At 47.9% G+C, this 14,652-nt stretch overlaps 1 protein-coding gene across 3 annotated transcripts in view; it reads right to left on the bottom strand.

Annotated features, from left to right (window-relative positions):
• Positions 1–2,325: 2,325 nt before the first annotated feature.
• The window catches only part of ATF3 (activating transcription factor 3), a 59,712-nt gene continuing 47,385 nt past the window's right edge, over positions 2,326–14,652 (bottom strand). For all 3 annotated transcript variants that reach the window (XM_040446409.1, XM_040446407.1, XM_040446408.1), the window contains exons 2-4: positions 9,468–9,711; positions 6,250–6,357; positions 2,326–5,058 (exon numbers count right to left, since the gene is read on the bottom strand). In XM_040446409.1, the coding sequence (XP_040302343.1) occupies positions 4,861–5,058; positions 6,250–6,357; positions 9,468–9,707 (546 nt within the window). In that variant the 5' untranslated portion in view covers positions 9,708–9,711 and the 3' untranslated portion in view covers positions 2,326–4,860. The remainder of the gene's footprint in view (positions 5,059–6,249; positions 6,358–9,467; positions 9,712–14,652) is intronic.

The following is a 14,652-nucleotide window of genomic DNA, read 5'->3' as shown; positions in this document are numbered from 1 at the left end:
ATTTAACTACCTTCAAGAAGAACCTTCTGATGCACTGTTGGAAGTTGTGTAACTCCATAGGTGTATATATATATATATATATGTCATGGACAGAACCCAAGACGACTACTACAGGCAGTGGCTGGGCTGAAGTGGGGACTAAATTATCCAGGCGGCCATCTTTGTTCCTTCCCTCCATTATGTTTCCATAAACAGCCTGTGTATGGACACCTAGTTATTTTCTCTGAAGACCCCCAGTTTTCTTCCCTTCTTCCCCAGTGAAATGAAGGGGGCGGGGGGCCTGGGATGTAATCTTCAATTCCAAGAGGCTGCCAAACATCCTCCTGTAGCAACCTCCCTACCATGCACAAGTGGTTTGAAAGCAGTGACACCTATGGGGAGTGTGTGCCACCATACTTCCTGCCTTATCGCGCCCCCCCCCCCCCACAGAGCTAGACGCAGAATATGTAATTTCTTTTTTTTTTAAGTTTATTTATTTATTTATTTTGAGAGACACAGACACAGTGTGAGTGGGGGAGGGGCAAAAGGAGAGGGAGAGAGAGAATCCCAAGCAAGCTCCACACTGCCAGCGCAGAGCCCGACGTGGGGCCCGAACCCACGAAACCATGAGATCATGACCTGAGCTGAAACTAAGAGCTGGACGCTTAACCACCTGAGCCACCCAGACGCCCCAGAGTGTGTCAGTTCTAAAGATTTTTTTTTTTAAGTCTATTTATTTGAGAGAGACAGGGTGGGGGAGTGGGTGGGAGGAAAGACAGAGAGAAAGGGAGACAGAGAATCCTAAGTTGCCTCTGCACTGCCAGAGCCGTGCCTTATGTGGGACTTGAACCCATGAAGCCGCGAGATCATGACCTGAGCCGATATCAAGAGTCAGATGCTTAACCGACTGAGCCACCCAGACGCCCCCGTAATTTCTAAATTGTTACTTGAAAGTTCTGAGAAACACACCTGCTCCCAACTCTCATCCTCCAGGTTGATGAAATCTTTCCTGAAATTCTACCTTAGAGATTCAGTCCTTGAAAACAAAGGCAATCTTTCCATTAAAATACACACACCTGTTCAGTAGGGTGAAAGGATAAACAAAATGTGGTCTATCCATACAGTGGAATGTTACTCAGCCATAAAAAGGAATGCAATGCTGATACCTGCTACAACGTGGGTGAATCCTGAAAACATTAGGTTAAGTGAAAGAAGCCAGACACAAAAGGCCACATACCGTGTGAATCTATTTATATGAAATATCCAGAAGAGGCGAATCCATAGAGACAGAGTTTAGATTAGTGGTTGCCTGTGGCTGGAGGGAGGGGAGAATGGGGAGTGACTGCTTAATGGGTCCAGGATTTACTTTGTGGGGGATGTAAATTCTGGAAGTAGGTAGTGGTGATAGTTACCCAGTATCGTGAATATACTGAGTTGTACACTCTAAATAGGTACAATGGCAGATTTTATGTTGGGTGTATTTTCTCTCTCTCTCTCTCTCTCACACACACACACACACACACACACACACACACACACACACACACAAATATACACTCCTGCTTGGAACCCTTTAGAGAAAGGTCAATGGTGTGATCTAGAGCGAGCTACTCAGTTTTCCATTTCATCTGTAAAATGGGGACAAGTCACTGAGGATGAAATGAGATACTGCATGTAAAGGTTGCACATATTGTCTAAATAAATGGTAGCTCGCATTAACATTCATCCTCAACTGGCCCTTTAAGTCTCGGGTGAATTTCTTCTTGAGAGCAGCTTTTGAGATGACAAAAAAGATGCTTCTGGGGTTAGAGCCACTATGAGAACACAGAAGGATGATCCATGGGCAAAATTGGCCTCCTTTTTAGTTTTACCTCCGGCAGATCCATGAAAACACTGTCCACTCCACAGAGAAACTGAACACAACCAAAGAGTATGGGATGGGAAGAGAGAAAAGGCTTGATTGGGGTTTGGGTTTCAAGGGTTTATTCAAAGCCCGTGGGGAGAAATCAGGATAAAGATGGGAAATAACAGTTTTGCTCTTGGCAGAAAGTGAGTTTTAATTCCAGAATCCCTCTGGGCCAGAACCCTTTAAAACTCTTTATCCCGAAAGAGGTGTCAGGCCAGATCTCCGGGAAAGGCAAGGGGACAGGGATGAGGTCAGGAGGGAGGCCGGGCCCTCCAGGCCCTGCCAGTGTGACGTCACCAGCATGACAGGGGGCAGCCCCATGGAAAGGCACCGTAGCCCAGGTGCCTGACTCTGGCGGAGGTCCCTTTCAAGTTTATTCTCAGACCCTCCCAACCTTCCCTCTCCATTGAGTGTGAAACAAGAGGAACTAAACGACTTGATGGTAAATACATAGTCATTTTTTTGTCTTTTATTAAAGTATCAAAACATAATCTTGGCTGCAGAAAGCAAAACTTTTTTAGTGCATTTGGTAAAAGAGCTGTCAGTTCCAGTAACCATATAACCATATCCAGTAACCGTATTTTTCAGATCCATTTTTCTGGCCATAGCCACCACTCACTTCCTTCCTCTCCAATCCATTGTTGTCCCTGGCAGCTTCAAAACCGGCCTTGAGTTTCCTAACAGCTGATCGGGGGCACCTGTATCTACAACCAGGGGGTAAATGCGAGGAATTCCCCGCCCCCCCCCTCCCCTCCTGTCCCCCTATCTGAAAGAAAATAGATGATCTCCTAAAAGAAGTGGTGAATGGTACTTCAACCAGAGGGCTCCTTGCAGACTGGGAACTATCCCTGATGTGCAAATAAAGCAGCAAAATCAGGACACCTGTGTCACAGGTGAGCGTTTAGAGGAAACACACATGAGTTCAGAGAGGCAGGCTCCCCATTCATGTGCATCAATCTTAACATTTAATGAAGCTACTATCTCTCTGAAGAACGGCATTAGCAGCAGAGCAGCCAGTGTTTATTTCTCACCTGTGAGGGATACCAATTTGCACAGGCCAACAGCAAGGGAGCCCAATTCTGTTCCAGACCTAAGGAATCATATGCCCTGGAGATTCCAGAAAGTTAGGTGGAATACCTTTCTTTGAACTATCACACCTGTCGGGTCAAAAATTATTGTCTCCCTCTCTTCCCCCCTCCATTCTTTCCTCACATTCGAAATACGTATTTGCAACAATAAGACACATATTTGAGACGATAGCTGTAATCAAGTAAATACTTTAAGAGGTGTTCTGTGGCAGAATGTACGGTGTCCAGGGCTCAAGCTGGAAAACAGGTGTATGTTTTAGGCATCCGTACATTCAGAGGAACTGGCAGAGGTATTTAGCAATTCAGGTTGTATATCCAAACTCTAAACAGCAAACAGTTGGTCTAAAGGATACACCCGGTTGGCGCTGTGTTCTAGGGTTTGCTAATGAGAAATTGAGTATCAGATGCTACAGACCGAGGAACAGGATTGAAAGTCAACTGTCCCACCTAAGTGGCACGCCAAAAAGCAAAGGATGACACTTGGAGAATTTTTAAACTCAATGCCCCTCGCCCTCAATGGAGAGGGAGGGCGTGGGAAATGAGTAAATCTCAACGACCAACCCATTTAAAAGAACAGAAACCAGCACAACACTTAAGTTTACCATGTCTTGGTTCCAATATTTATTATATCGACAGGTTAGGAATACTAGGATAAATAAGTAATATTTCCTCTTACAGAAAAATTGTAATGATACTACCGAGTAGGATTAAACACTCTGAGGATTTCACAGAAACATCAGAATTTAAACAGACAGTAGCCAGAGTCCTGTGGCCAGTGTGAATGACCTCTCACAGTTATAAATGCTCTGGGCCAGATTTCTGCCAACATCTGCATGACAAACAATGCCACTAACATCCAATAATGCTAAAACCCAGGCATCACCTGGCTTCAAACTTGTCTCCACCGGATGTGGTTTTCAACTGCAAGAAAAGGAAAATGGAATATTCTTTGGCTCTTCTGGCCTAGAAAGAACTCCTGACCTAAGTCACCGAGGGGAGAGTCCTAACCCTTTGGAAGTTGGACTTTCTTTCTGCTTTCTTCCTGTGACATTGTAACTGAGTTTGCAACAGAGGGCCTACAGTCATGCCCACAAATTCTGCGTTAATGCCTGGGCGCCGAGGGAAAGGCAGCTTTCTCTGTTGGCACAAAACTACGCTGCTCGCCAGCAGAATTCTGTTCTCCCGGGGCTGATGAGCTCTTGCGGCCACCTCAGCATTTTGTAAGACACTGCATATGGTGGTAGCCGCCTCCCCCACCAAACCCTCAGAAACCAGATCTGAGGAAAATCACACCAGTGTTGTGCAAAACAAACATCAGAAGAACACAATGCCTAGCTTTGAAACAAATGCCTTGCACACAGTAATTCCTGTACATAACAGCATGTTTGCTAGAAAGCACAACCCTGGCCATTGTACAACTTCGCTAAATGCCGTTCTCACTCTGTGTCCCTATAAGTGATGGTGGCAGTGGCAGTGGCAGCTCAGGAGGTGGCCCCACTCCACCCACCCAATGTGCAGACACTTCTTCAGCATGAGTCCTATGGTGGGAGTCCTGGCTTTTTTTGTTTGTTTGTTTGTTTTTGTAGAATCCAGGCAAAAGATGAGCAGGACCCTAACCAGGGGCCATCTGCAGCATCCAAGAATAGCCAGGATGGTTAAGGCCTAAATCCTGGAGTTAAGACAAAAGATGCCCTTGCCCCAGTCCAAAGTCCACTCTGGTGCAGAGAGGAAAGGCCCAGCTGAGTCACCAAGGGCTCTTCTGCCTCGATGGTGCTTCACTGCTGGGATGCGAGAGGTGCACAGGAAGTCAGATCTCCAATGGCTTCAGGGTTTGGGATGTAGAAGGTTTCAATGAGGACTCCCCAATTGCCCCCATACCATGACTGCTTAGCTTTGCAATGTTCCTTCTTTAATCTGTTGGATAAAAAGGTTTCTCTCATCTTCTGGAGTCCGCCCATTCTGAGCCCGGACAATACACGTGGGCCGATGAAGGTTGAGCATGTATATCAAATGCTGCTTCTCATTCTTGAGCTCCTCGATCTGGGCCTTCAGTTCGGCATTCACGCTCTCCAGCTTCTCTGACTCCTGGGGGGCAAGCAAGAGAATTATTAGGAGTGCGGCCAAGGTTCCAGTGAAGAGGAGGGTGGCTTGGGGTGGCGGTGGTCACAGTCATCGGGGTTCATCGAGGTGGGAATGGTCTGCAGAGGGAGTGCCGTGGGCTCCCTGGTACAGCGTCCCCACAAAGCTGGGACAGCAGCATTAGGTCTGGGAGAATCCAGCCCCCGAGAAGCCTTTGAACTTGGGGGCTTCTTCAGAGATGCCCTTGAGTTTCCGCTCAAGGTTGAGGGAGGGCTGTGGCTCCCGTGGTAATGACACTGCAGTAGAGCCAATGGCTCAGAGATCTCCTTTGTATGAGTCCAACAGCCCATGTGTAGCTCTCCTGGACCCACATGGGCCTTGAGGGCTGGGAAGAAATGCAGACCCACGGTGCTGAGGCTTTTGTGAGTCACTGGTTTCATTGAGAAAAATGTACATGGCAACACATACAGTGTCTCGATTTTCATCGCCTCCCCGAAGCAATCAACAGACTCCTTGGGGGCCTGTGGGACCTGGGCGAAGACTCTGCCCTGGCCTGTCCACACTCGGGGGACAGGACACAGCCTGTAACGACAGGGCCGTGGCCCACCCCTCCTGCCCTGAGATGCCATTCCCTCTCATGCTTTCCCCTTCAGGAAGGGGAGCCGACTGAACACAGCCAGGAGCTCAGACTATTGGATGAGCCACGAAGGGCAGCAGAGTTAAGAACACACAAGAACTCAAAAAAAAAAAAAAGTATAACCACTGCTTTCGGATTAAGGAAATAACTTGTTTGAAGAGATTAATTAAAGGCTTTTCATTCTGAGCCAGTTGAGAGCTGGCAGCTTCCTTTTCTCGTTAAAACGGGTGAGTGAAGCTTCTTTAACTGGGCTGATGTATCCTGCAGCCTGGAAGCTGCTGGACGTGTATGGACGGGCCAGGGCTGCTGGGAACCTGGGCACCAGACAGCCTGCGGCCTCCAGTGCACACACCTGCTTCTCATACATCGAGTGTCACCTTCGTTGTGCTGATAGCTTGTTACCTCCTCATCTAGCAAGTGGCCTTTCTGCTACGGCTACACGTCCTTCTCGAGAAAACACTCCTGGGTAGGGGGCTTTTTGACTCCCTTTGTGACAGCAGCATGAGGCTGGTGGGGGGCAGGCATGAGCAAGAGGAGGGGGCGAGGTGGGGAGGACTCACTTTCTGCAGGCACTCTGTCTTCTCCTTCTTCTTGTTGCGGCACTTGGCAGCTGCAATCTTATTTCTTTCCCGCCGCCTCTTTTTCCTTTCGTCTTCTTCCGGGGCTACCTATACGAGTGAAGGGACCACACACGTCATGGGAGGCAAGAGATCAAGACGTGCAACCCACCTTGAATACACCGCCTTTCACTGCCAGCACAGAGTGGCAAACCAGGGCAGCCCCAGCGCTAAGGGCCTCGGCATGAAACCTCTCCACATGCACACGCTTGCGAACAGATAATGAAAACCAAGGAACGGTTCGTTCGAGTTACGCGGGCAATATTAAGAAATTAAAACTCAGCTTGCTCAAAAATGCATTTGGATTTTGAAATGAGTTGTGTATTCAAACTGATAGCTACTGGATGAAAGCTGTAATCATTTAGAGCAGGAAATAGATTCTGTTTGGTCAGTACGTCCTTTCCCCTAGATCCAGGCATGGCTTCGGGAATACCACCTGGCCACCCTCTCCCTCCTGCCTTTTCTTTGACTTGACCCCCATTCGCCTCTATCTTCACCCAGGGTATTAAAGCACCTCCTTCATAAATTCACAAGAAGCTCATGGAGCTCCCGGAAAAGAGGAACCCAGGAGCATCGCCCAAACAAAGCGGCATTATCAGCCCATGGCTTGGTACCACCTGTGGGTGGTAAACATGAACCAACCATTGATTCATCCAGCAAATAAATACTGACCTCTTCCTCTGTGCCCCACTCGGAGTCTGCCGTGAGGGGCCCTCAAAGAATAAAACCCTGTCCTGCTTCAGGATCTGGTCCTCTATGGAAGTTGGCTCTGACCCTGACTTTGTCTCAGGACTGATGGGAAGCCCACAAAGTCGGCCACTGGGCTTTGCTTAGAGGCTGGAGGCCGACTAGGAGGAAGCACCCACAGTGGGCTAAGCAGGTGATGGCCTAGGCTGCTAATGTCAGACCTTGTCTTGTCACTTGTCACAGCTCCCGACAGCAGGAGAGGGTGTGGGAGCCACACCTCAAACGGAAGAAATCCTGGGACCCAATGATCACCGCAGATCCGTCTTATTAGAAGTCCTTTGGATTAGACGACACGGCCTTGGCTCCGCACTGAAGGCCAGAGATTTAGAGAAACAAAGCCCCAGGGGAAAGCAAGGCAAGAAGCAGTTTCGCCTTTTACATCCTGGATCCCAGAGCCATACCGGCAGACATTTGGGTTGAAACAAAACTGGGTTGAATCCCAGCTTCACCACCTATTAGCTCTGAGACTTTGGGCATATACTTTGCAATACTCTTGTGACCCTCAGTTTCCTCACTTGTAAGATGGGATCAATAATCTTAGCTACCTAATAGGGTGGTGAGGAGGGTCAAATCAGTTAGATTAGTTATATACACATAATATTAATTAGGGGAGCCTGGGTGGCTCAGTTGGTTGCGCGTCCAACTTCTGCTCAGGTCATGACCTCACGGTTCGTAGTTTCGAGCCCTGAGTCAGGCTCTGTGCTGGCAGCTCAAAGCCTGGGGGCCTGCTTCGAATTCTGTGTCTCCCTCTCTCTGCCCCTCCCCAGCTCATGCTCTTTCTCAAAAATAAATACACATTGAAACAATTTTTTTCATTAAAATTAAAATGCTTTGCATAATGTTTAGTCAGTGCTGTGTAAGCTTCAATTACTGTCATTATTAACCTCACCATTAATATCTTCATCTAGAACTCAGCAACTGTCGTATTTCCTATGCAACCCTACGGACATTTTTGGAGAAGTGGGAGAGGATTCAGGGTTTTCTCAAATGAGGAAGTACTTGAAAGTAGAGCAAATCTCAGAATCATACACTGTCAGAGATGGAAAAGGCTTTCAGAAACGATTTAGTTCAATTCTCTCACTGTATTGATGTGGAAATGAGGCACAGAGTGGCCAGCAGCAACGTGTCCAGAGAAGCCCAGGAATCACTAGCTCATGGCTACCAGACTGATAGGCTACAAAGCCGGGGTGTAAACCCAGGCTTTTGGCTCCTCATACTGTGTCCTCTCCTGGACATACGGCCTCATTCCATCTTGTTGCCTCCCCAGAGGTGACTGGGATCTGGGGGAACAGGCTCACGCTGCCTACGTACAACAGGATGCTTATGGGTTTCACAGGCTCGGCATCTATTTTAAGAGGAGAATTATAGCAACCAACGGGACCTGAATATTCAACTAGGTCAGCTGGTGCATTCTCTTCCCAGTAGGAAAACCTACTTGTTAAATTGACCTAAGATCAGAAGGTGACTTGGTAAACACAGAATCAGTGGATGAGTTGGGTGGCTTTAAGGAATATTTCCACGGAGCAGGAAATATTCTGTCACCAGATGTCCTCTGCACTGGACATCTCCTGCTTCTTCCTCTGAAGAACCCTCCAAATAGCCTTCCAAAATGCTTTTCTTTCTTCTATGGGGATCTTACTACTTCCCATTACATCCTGTTATCTCAAGATATTTAATTACAGAATTAAAAAAAGTTCCTCGTGTGTCTCAGGGCTCCCCTTGTGCTGCCCAGGATTGAACAAGGCAACGATGGCCTCCAGAGGTTAACTGAGGCACGACAATGCCTCTAATGATGCCTTGTGGATACAGCATCATATGGTAGCCCCCGCTGCCCGTCACGGAATGCTGACTAACAGCCAGACTCTTAACAAACGCGGTCTCATTTAACCCTTACGTCAATCTTATGCAAGAGTCATTATTACCCCCACCTCCTTTTGTAGAATCATGAAGATTCATAACAATTTTCCTTTTAAACTCAGTTCCTTTTTGGCCATGTTCCACTACCCCTTGACCAAAGACAGTGATCAGGCCGATTAAGTAAGCTTGATACACTCCCATCTTTTATCCATGAGGGAAAGGCCCGCAAAATAGCCAAGACCTCAGGTCCTTGGGCCACCACAGCATCGCCAGCAGCCACCTGTTAGACTCCTCGCCATGTCTGTTACTCCAGGTGTCTTCTAAAAGGTGGCTCAAGGGAATTCAGAGACAGAGGTGGCCTTGGAGCCGGGCTGTGAGCATCAACACAGCGCAGGGCATGGCTGGCCAGTCCTGGCTCCACAGTCTGGCCGGCTGGGTCCTGGTGGTGATGAGCACAGTCACTGCCCTCTGTGCAGTCCCCAGCCTGGAGCATGCCTGGCACAGTGGGGGTATGACGAATAAGCATCGAAAGCAGAGGCACCTCGAGAAGAACCTACCTCAGTTTTCATGACTGCCATCTCCAGGGGTCTGCCGCTGACAGTGACCGACTCCAGTGCAGAGGACATCCGGTGACAGAGGTGCTTGTTCTGGATGGCGAACCTCAGCTCTTCCTTGACAAAGGGTGTCAGGTTAGCAAAATCCTCAAACACCAGTGACCCAGGAGGGGACAGGCAGGGGACGATGGCAGAGGCACTGACTTCCGAGGCAGAGACCTGGCCTGGGTGTTGAAGCATCATTTTGCTGAAAGAAATATTGAAACCCAAGCTACTTCAGGGATTTAGGGGCATGGGATCAAGTCTCCCCACACCTGCGGCCTCCAACACCAGGGCCGCACCCCCAGAGGAAAGTCCCGTAAGCCCTCGGGCTTCTGTTTTGTTTTCATTTCATGCCATCCTCGTCTTGAGTAAAACAGGTTCTTAAAATACACAGCTCAGTGATGTGGATAACTGCCTAATTGAAATTTATAAGGGGTGGCATTTCAGACTATTCTGAATTCACAAAGATATTAGTTTTGGCTGGTGTGCATATATGCAAATGCAGCCTCAAACAGTCCTGAAAGAGGAAGAGCATTGAAAGAAAAAAAAAATCAGTGAGACTTTTATGTAACCCCATTTTCAGTCTCTGTTTCAAAAAGAAACTTGGAAGGTATCTGAAATCAAGTTGAATCAATCAATGAATAGAAGCGAAAGCAAAGACTAGGGGACCCTTGCATTTAGCAAATAAATCTCTGAAGCTTCTCCCTCCGGAAGTTGGATCCAAGTCAATGAGAATGACGATGGTAACTATAGCTAGCAGGTGTGTTACTTCAGCCCAGTTTGGCAGGAGCTGAGGTTGGCGGGGGGGGGGGGGGGGGTGGGGGGGGATGGGACAGGGGGGCAGGATTCACGCCTCAAGGGACCAGTGGCCCCTTCTTAAGGTAAAGGCTGCTGAAGCAAAAGACCTCAGAGAAAAGAAAAGCAAGGATCTAAGAATTTGGACCTCTCCTGGGGGGGGGGGGGGTTGTTGAGCCCTGTGGCGGCTGGGAAAGCTAGGGCTGGGTGCCCAGGGGAACCTGGGACTGGCTCTGGCACTGAGGGACAGTGTGACCTAGGTTCTCTGAGCCTCAGTCTTCATCAGGCCAATGGCTGAGAGCTCCTGCAGTGTGGGGACTGAGTCTCCACTGTTCCTGTCCCCAGAGCCTCACCCACCTCTGGGCACCAGCTGCTCCCAACGGCCACTGACCACCTCAGACTGCTCCACTGAGCACAAGAAATGGGGAAAGAGCGGTCTAATCAAAGGGTCTCTGAGGTCTCATATACCTCTCTCATTCTATAGCCCAGGGAACCCAAAGGGACAGTGCAAGGAAAGTGAAGGGTAGAAACAGTAATAGTTCCATGGTTCCAATTTGGAATGGTCCCCCATAAATCTCTTCCTGCCATATACTCCCTCCAGCAGCGGCCGCCCCCCACCCCCGCCCCCCACCACCATCCTTGCAGTCGGTTCTTCAGGTATAATGAATGTGTATAATGAATGACAGATTAGGCAGACTGTCCCCTGGAGCATTCTTCTCAATCTGGGGACCTGCCGTCATTAGCCCGGTCTAGCAGACAGGAAGCCCTTTGGCAAGTCGCTAACATTTAATGAGTGCCACCCTCACACCAGAACCCTTCTGTGCATTATCTCCCTTAACCCTCATGAGAATCCAGTGAGCTGGGTCCCAGCCCTATTTCACAGATGAGGAAACTGAGGTTTAGACTAGCTAAATAACTTCCCCAAAGTCACAGAGTTAGTATGAGGCAGCATCAGGACTCGGAACTAAGTTTGACTCCAGAACTTATGCCCTGAATTTATAGAACATAAAATATTATTGTACACTGAAAAAAAAAAAAACCAAACAAAACCCACAAAGAAAAACCAGTGCAAATCCTTCTTGGGGAGCGGGGACAGGCATGGGGTGGTTGGGGGTCCTAGAACTGAAACAGTGGGGAGGAGACTAAGCAAAGAACCATGGGGAAAATACGAACTCTGTGCGATGAACTGCTGATCTTCCTGTGCCAGCGTGCACACTCTGGCTGCTGCCTGCATTTTCAGGAGTCGTAGTACGTGGGTCTTTTATCCACAAAACTCCTAGACTGGGGACTGATGATCAAGATCTGAGGTCCACTTACTCAGGTATCATTACACCTCCCAGTGCCTGCTTTCTCCTCTGTGAAAGAAGGCTAGTAACAATCACCTTGTTTTTCCAGAGTTGTGCAAGGAGTTTGAGGAAATAATACACGAACACGTCCTGGAAAGCATAAAGGCAGCTGGGAGGTATATTCTTACCGGGCCTCCCAGGGATCCCTCCAACCCAGGCCTGGCTCCGTGACAGACGCTCTGTGGGGTCTCAGTGGGAGGGTGGCTGGTCACTCTCTGTGATCTCAAACACTTCTGAATAGATCACCCTGACCTATAACTAACTCCCCCTTAAGATCTTAAGTACACGGATGGAAACAAGAATTCCAGGCCTACGAATGCCACTGCTGACTATTCAAAGAAATCCAGGAAATGTATGTAATTCTCTTCCCAAAGCCCCGGGTCATAAGCCAGAACTGATGTCCCTCTATCACTGTAATCGAATAATCTTAGGACACTGGGAGGATACTTCTCTGGCAGGTGATAAACTCTGAAAAACTGGCCTCCTAAAGCCAGAGGCTTAAGATTCTCCCAGGCATTCATGTTTTCCCTCCCTTAACCAACTTTATTAAAAACCCAGTAGTTCAGGGATGGAATTCAGAGCTACCACTGGGCTGGCCTTTGTTTGGAGGACTGGATGGTTCTCCTCTACACGGGCAGTTTGAATTCCACCGAGGTTGAGTGTAGTTCTGTCTACCACCCGGCTAAGTTTATTAATGGGCTCTCAGGGCTCGGGGTCTGCTGTTTGGGACTGTTTTTTCCTCCTTAGTGTAAAGTCAGCAGTCCCGATGAAAGAAACTGAAGAATGTCTGTGGTATGGAATGTTTTTATGAAAAGCATTAGGTGGGCTTACTTGGGGATGGAAACAGGCTGTAAAAATGCTAAAAAGCCTTTCTGAAAGTAAAGCAGTTGTATCTGTAGAGATTTGAACTTTCTCTGCATTCTGCTAAAGCCTAATTTCTGGAGATACTTTCTGGTGACTCCTTTCCTCCTTCTCTTAAGGTCTGATTCAGCCCAGACTCAGGCTTGTGTCCCTAAGGAAAATGAAGTCAAATCTTCAGACAATTTTTCTGAAAGTCTAGACCTGCCAACACTCCCCCCCCCCCCCCCCACTGAAGACAAAAAAATGTGTTTGGGGATTTTCTGAGTTGACTTTCTACGCTGATGTTAAAATTGTCCACACTTGCTACAAAGAACCTGCATTTTGCTTTTGCTTCATTATCTCCAATCAGAAACCATGTCATATCTTTGGTAGTGTCATCATTTTCAAGAAAGTGAAACTTTACTCATGTGTTTCTTTAACTGGAAATTTACCTCTCAGATTATATTTCCTAGTAGCTACAACTACATTGAATTTCACTTTTAATTTTCATCTCTTCACACTAAATGCTGCTCTGAAGACACCTTACTTACAGTATAGGAAGCCGATGCTGGTCTTTCACTAACTTTCTATCTTGGTCTTTCTCCCAGCCTCCCTAAAAATCATCGATGTAAGTAAGGCTGGAGCTTCAGGAACAGGCCTATCACTACCATTCACAAGCTGAGCACCCACTGACAAGCCACTCAAGGTTTCTGGGCCTCAGTCTGCTTATCCGTAAAATGAGACCAAAACCCCCTGCCCCCACTCCCTCACAGGGCAGTTAAGACGATTATATAAATGGCACGAAACTGGATTTATACCCGAACCGAGGAGCCATTGTTACTGTGATTCCACTTTCCCCATTTCAGAGGGAACTCAAAATGTTGTTGTCAGTGCAAGTTAGCCCTATTGATCAGGAATGCACTAGAACCCTAATGAAATTTAGGTCATTTGTGAATGACCTTCTTTTGCACCTTGATTGACCCAGGGTTCCCAACACACCAGGTCAGTTATACCCCACTATTGATTTGCTGGCAAAACCTTGTCTCCACTGCTCTTACGCACTTGAGAAATAACCAGTTCTCAAGTATGGAACCATCTCTGGTTTCTGTGGTGTCCTGCCTATGCACTTCCTCCTTCCCGAGCTGGGTAACACTTGGAGCCATTGACCCTGTTCCATGCCCAGCCAATTTGCAACGAGAGGAACTCACGGGCTCTAGATAATGGGATAAAACGCCCAATATTAGAGTCACCTAGGTCACATCTTCATTTTGCAACTGAGTAAAAGGAGACCCTGGAAGGTAGTGACTTGCACAAGGGCCGTAAAGCTGGTGAGTGGCCCGCCCGTGGCCAAACTGTTGGCCACTCACCCACTGCTCATTTTCCTTTATCACCAACAGAGATGCAACCCCAAAAGGACCAACCAGTAGGGCAAATGGAGAATAGAGTCATTGGCCAGGTAGATGAGGGGTCAGTGGTCTTAGTAACCTGGTATCCACCACAGAAGAGGCTTTGACAGGACTGAGGCAGGGAGGGAGTACAAAAGAAAGAGAACAATGGAGAGACAGGGCCAAAAGAGAGACAGAGAGGGGTGGGGTTCAGACAGGAAGAATGGGAAGGCTCCAACAGTTGCCACAGGTGCTGTGGGCTACATCTTATCCACACTGTCAGCCTGGAGAGCGACCTGTCACATTGTCTCTGAAGCCATGCAGGCAATACAATTACAAAGCCCTCTGCCACTTCAAGCTTTGTCCAGAACGTCCTCAAGGCAAGAGTCTGTATGTTGCAGCGTTATTCTACGCTAAATACTAAACATAAAACGAAAGGACAGTAAGAACAATTTCTCCTTCATTTCAAGTCCGGGAAGCCCCCAACAGAGGGGACTGTCACCCACACTGAAATACGTGCACTGGGAGGCCACCCAGATTTTCTAGCACCCATTTTCTTTTTTCTGGCTCCATCAGGGGTTTGGCCATGCCTTTATTTGTAAGGAAGCGTATGTGATCTAGGTAATAAAATTAGGGAAAAGAAAATGGTTAGGAGGAAAGAAAGTAGGTGAAATGAAAATGGAGAGGAGAACCAATTCCATGGAAAGAAAGTTAGGAAGGGAAGACATGCCCATGGATAAGTCCCCTCCCCCTCATTGCCACCGAAGCTGGTCTCAGAGA

Source organism: Herpailurus yagouaroundi, unplaced genomic scaffold (assembly GCF_014898765.1).
Source record: "Herpailurus yagouaroundi ecotype Mexico unplaced genomic scaffold, PumYag 195, whole genome shotgun sequence".
Taxonomy (NCBI): Eukaryota; Metazoa; Chordata; class Mammalia; order Carnivora; family Felidae; genus Herpailurus; species Herpailurus yagouaroundi.
This window is presented reverse-complemented; position numbering and strand designations above follow the sequence as displayed.